General features: G+C 54.9%; 1 protein-coding gene across 1 annotated transcript; it reads left to right on the plus strand.

Annotated features, from left to right (window-relative positions):
• Positions 1-319: 319 nt before the first annotated feature.
• On the plus strand, positions 320-1,101 carry LOC103803030 (heme-binding protein 1-like; the record flags this gene model as incomplete). The annotated part of the gene is made up of 3 exons (XM_009075563.1): positions 320-461; positions 592-775; positions 931-1,101. Coding segments are annotated over 3 exons (497 nt in total), but the record flags the coding sequence as incomplete, so codon positions are not given.
• Positions 1,102-1,732: the final 631 nt, after the last annotated feature.

Below are 1,732 nucleotides of genomic sequence, written 5' to 3' on the forward strand. Positions count from 1 at the left end.
TCCTGTGTCCCTTGCTGAGGATGTGCTGCTTTCCTTGTGCATGCCAGGAGCCTCCAGACCCACCTGCACCCTGTCCCTTGTCTGTGCCTTTCCTTTTTCTGACTTTTGCCTGGTGCTAGTATCCTTGTCTGAGGTGTGTGTGATGGCAGCAACCTTCGCCTTCTTTGTCCTCCCCTGCCAACCACTGATTAGCAGGTGGTCTTATTTTGCAGGGTTGTGTGTCCCCACTTTTTTCCTGTCAGTGTTGGTTCTCCACCCAAGTGCCACAGTGTTGTCAGTGTGCTTAACTCTGACTTGGCTTTTCTGTGGCCTGTTTCAGTGCGAGGAAGCAGCCTACGAGGAGCGGCAGTACCCAGCTGGGAAGTGGGCCTGTGTCACCAAGGGGGAGCCCATGTATGAGCAGAGCATCTCCATGAGCTTCATGAAGCTCATGCGCTACATCTGCAAGGAGAACTCTGTAGGTGTGTGCAGGCAGGGGCTGGAGGGGCTGGCAGGCTGCACAGAGGGAGGGTCTTGCCACTGTCCATCTGGAGTGGGGAGGAGGGCCACCTGCTGACCCAGATGCCTCACTGCCTTCCTACCTCCTTCCAGGTTGCTATCTGGGCATGACAGTCCCAGTGCTCAATGAAATCCACCTGACCAAGGAGGGGACTGAGCTGGAGCGTGAGGTTGTAACTGCCTATTATCTCCCAGGAGAGTTCCAGCAAAACCCCCCCGTTCCTATGGACCCTGAAATCCACATCACCGAGAGGGCACCACTCCGGGTTATAACCAGGTGACCCCAGCACCAGAGGTGTTTTTGCAGCTCAGCAGAGATGTATGAACACCCTGCATGGCTGCTAGTGATTTTTGGGCAGAGGGATGGGAGCCCTGGCAGTGGCAAGGGGGAATGTGCTGTCTCCATTGCTTATATTGCTCCCTTTGCTGCAGGGTTTTCTATGGGATTACCACTGAGGAGACAATTCTGCGTGAGATCAGTCTCTTCTGGGAGCTCTTGGGCTCCACAGACACTGTGCTCCAGGAAACCTACATCGTGGCTTCGTATGAAAATCCCAGTGTCCCTCAGCGCCGTAATGAGATCTGGTTCATCTGCAGAGTCGAGTGAGTCCCTCTGCAACTGCAAACCATCCTGCAACTGGTCCTGGTGTAGATGGCAGTTCTGACCCACAGGAGACAAATGCACATTCTGACTCACTATGCACCCACAAAATAGCAGACCAAGAGACTGCAGGGTGGCTTTGCACTCTGCCATGCTAAGGTCCTGCCAGGGAAAATCCTGCCTGGTCTGCACTTCACCTGCCCTCCCAGGGGCCAGCTGAGGCTGGAGCTGGCACCAGGGACAACCTCTGCAGCAAGCTTCTGGTGGGAAGCATGTAGTGTGGGCTTATTAAGGCAGTAACTGTGTGGGCTCGTGCAGTGCGCTAGCCTGACCTGTGCTCCTCTCAGCTCTGAGCTGGGCTTGCAAAGCAGTGCTAGGTAATGCTAGTGGCGCCTGTGGTTGGCAGAATCACAAGCTGATGGTGTCTGGAAGACAAATGACTGTGTACGAGGTGTGTGAGGGTCTATGTGGCCTCTGGCCTGCTTCCTGTGACAATGGCTGCCTGTCCTGAACAGAGCCACCGAAATGCTGCTACAGGGACAGTGGGGTTTGAAGGGGGAAAGGGCTTGCCACAAGTGAGGTGTGAATCCTTAATGTTTCTTGCTGGGGTGGCTCTCTTTGGACTGTTGGGTG

Source organism: Acanthisitta chloris, unplaced genomic scaffold (genome assembly GCF_000695815.1).
Source record: "Acanthisitta chloris isolate BGI_N310 unplaced genomic scaffold, ASM69581v1 Scaffold46285, whole genome shotgun sequence".
Lineage (NCBI taxonomy): Eukaryota > Metazoa > Chordata > Aves > Passeriformes > Acanthisittidae > Acanthisitta > Acanthisitta chloris.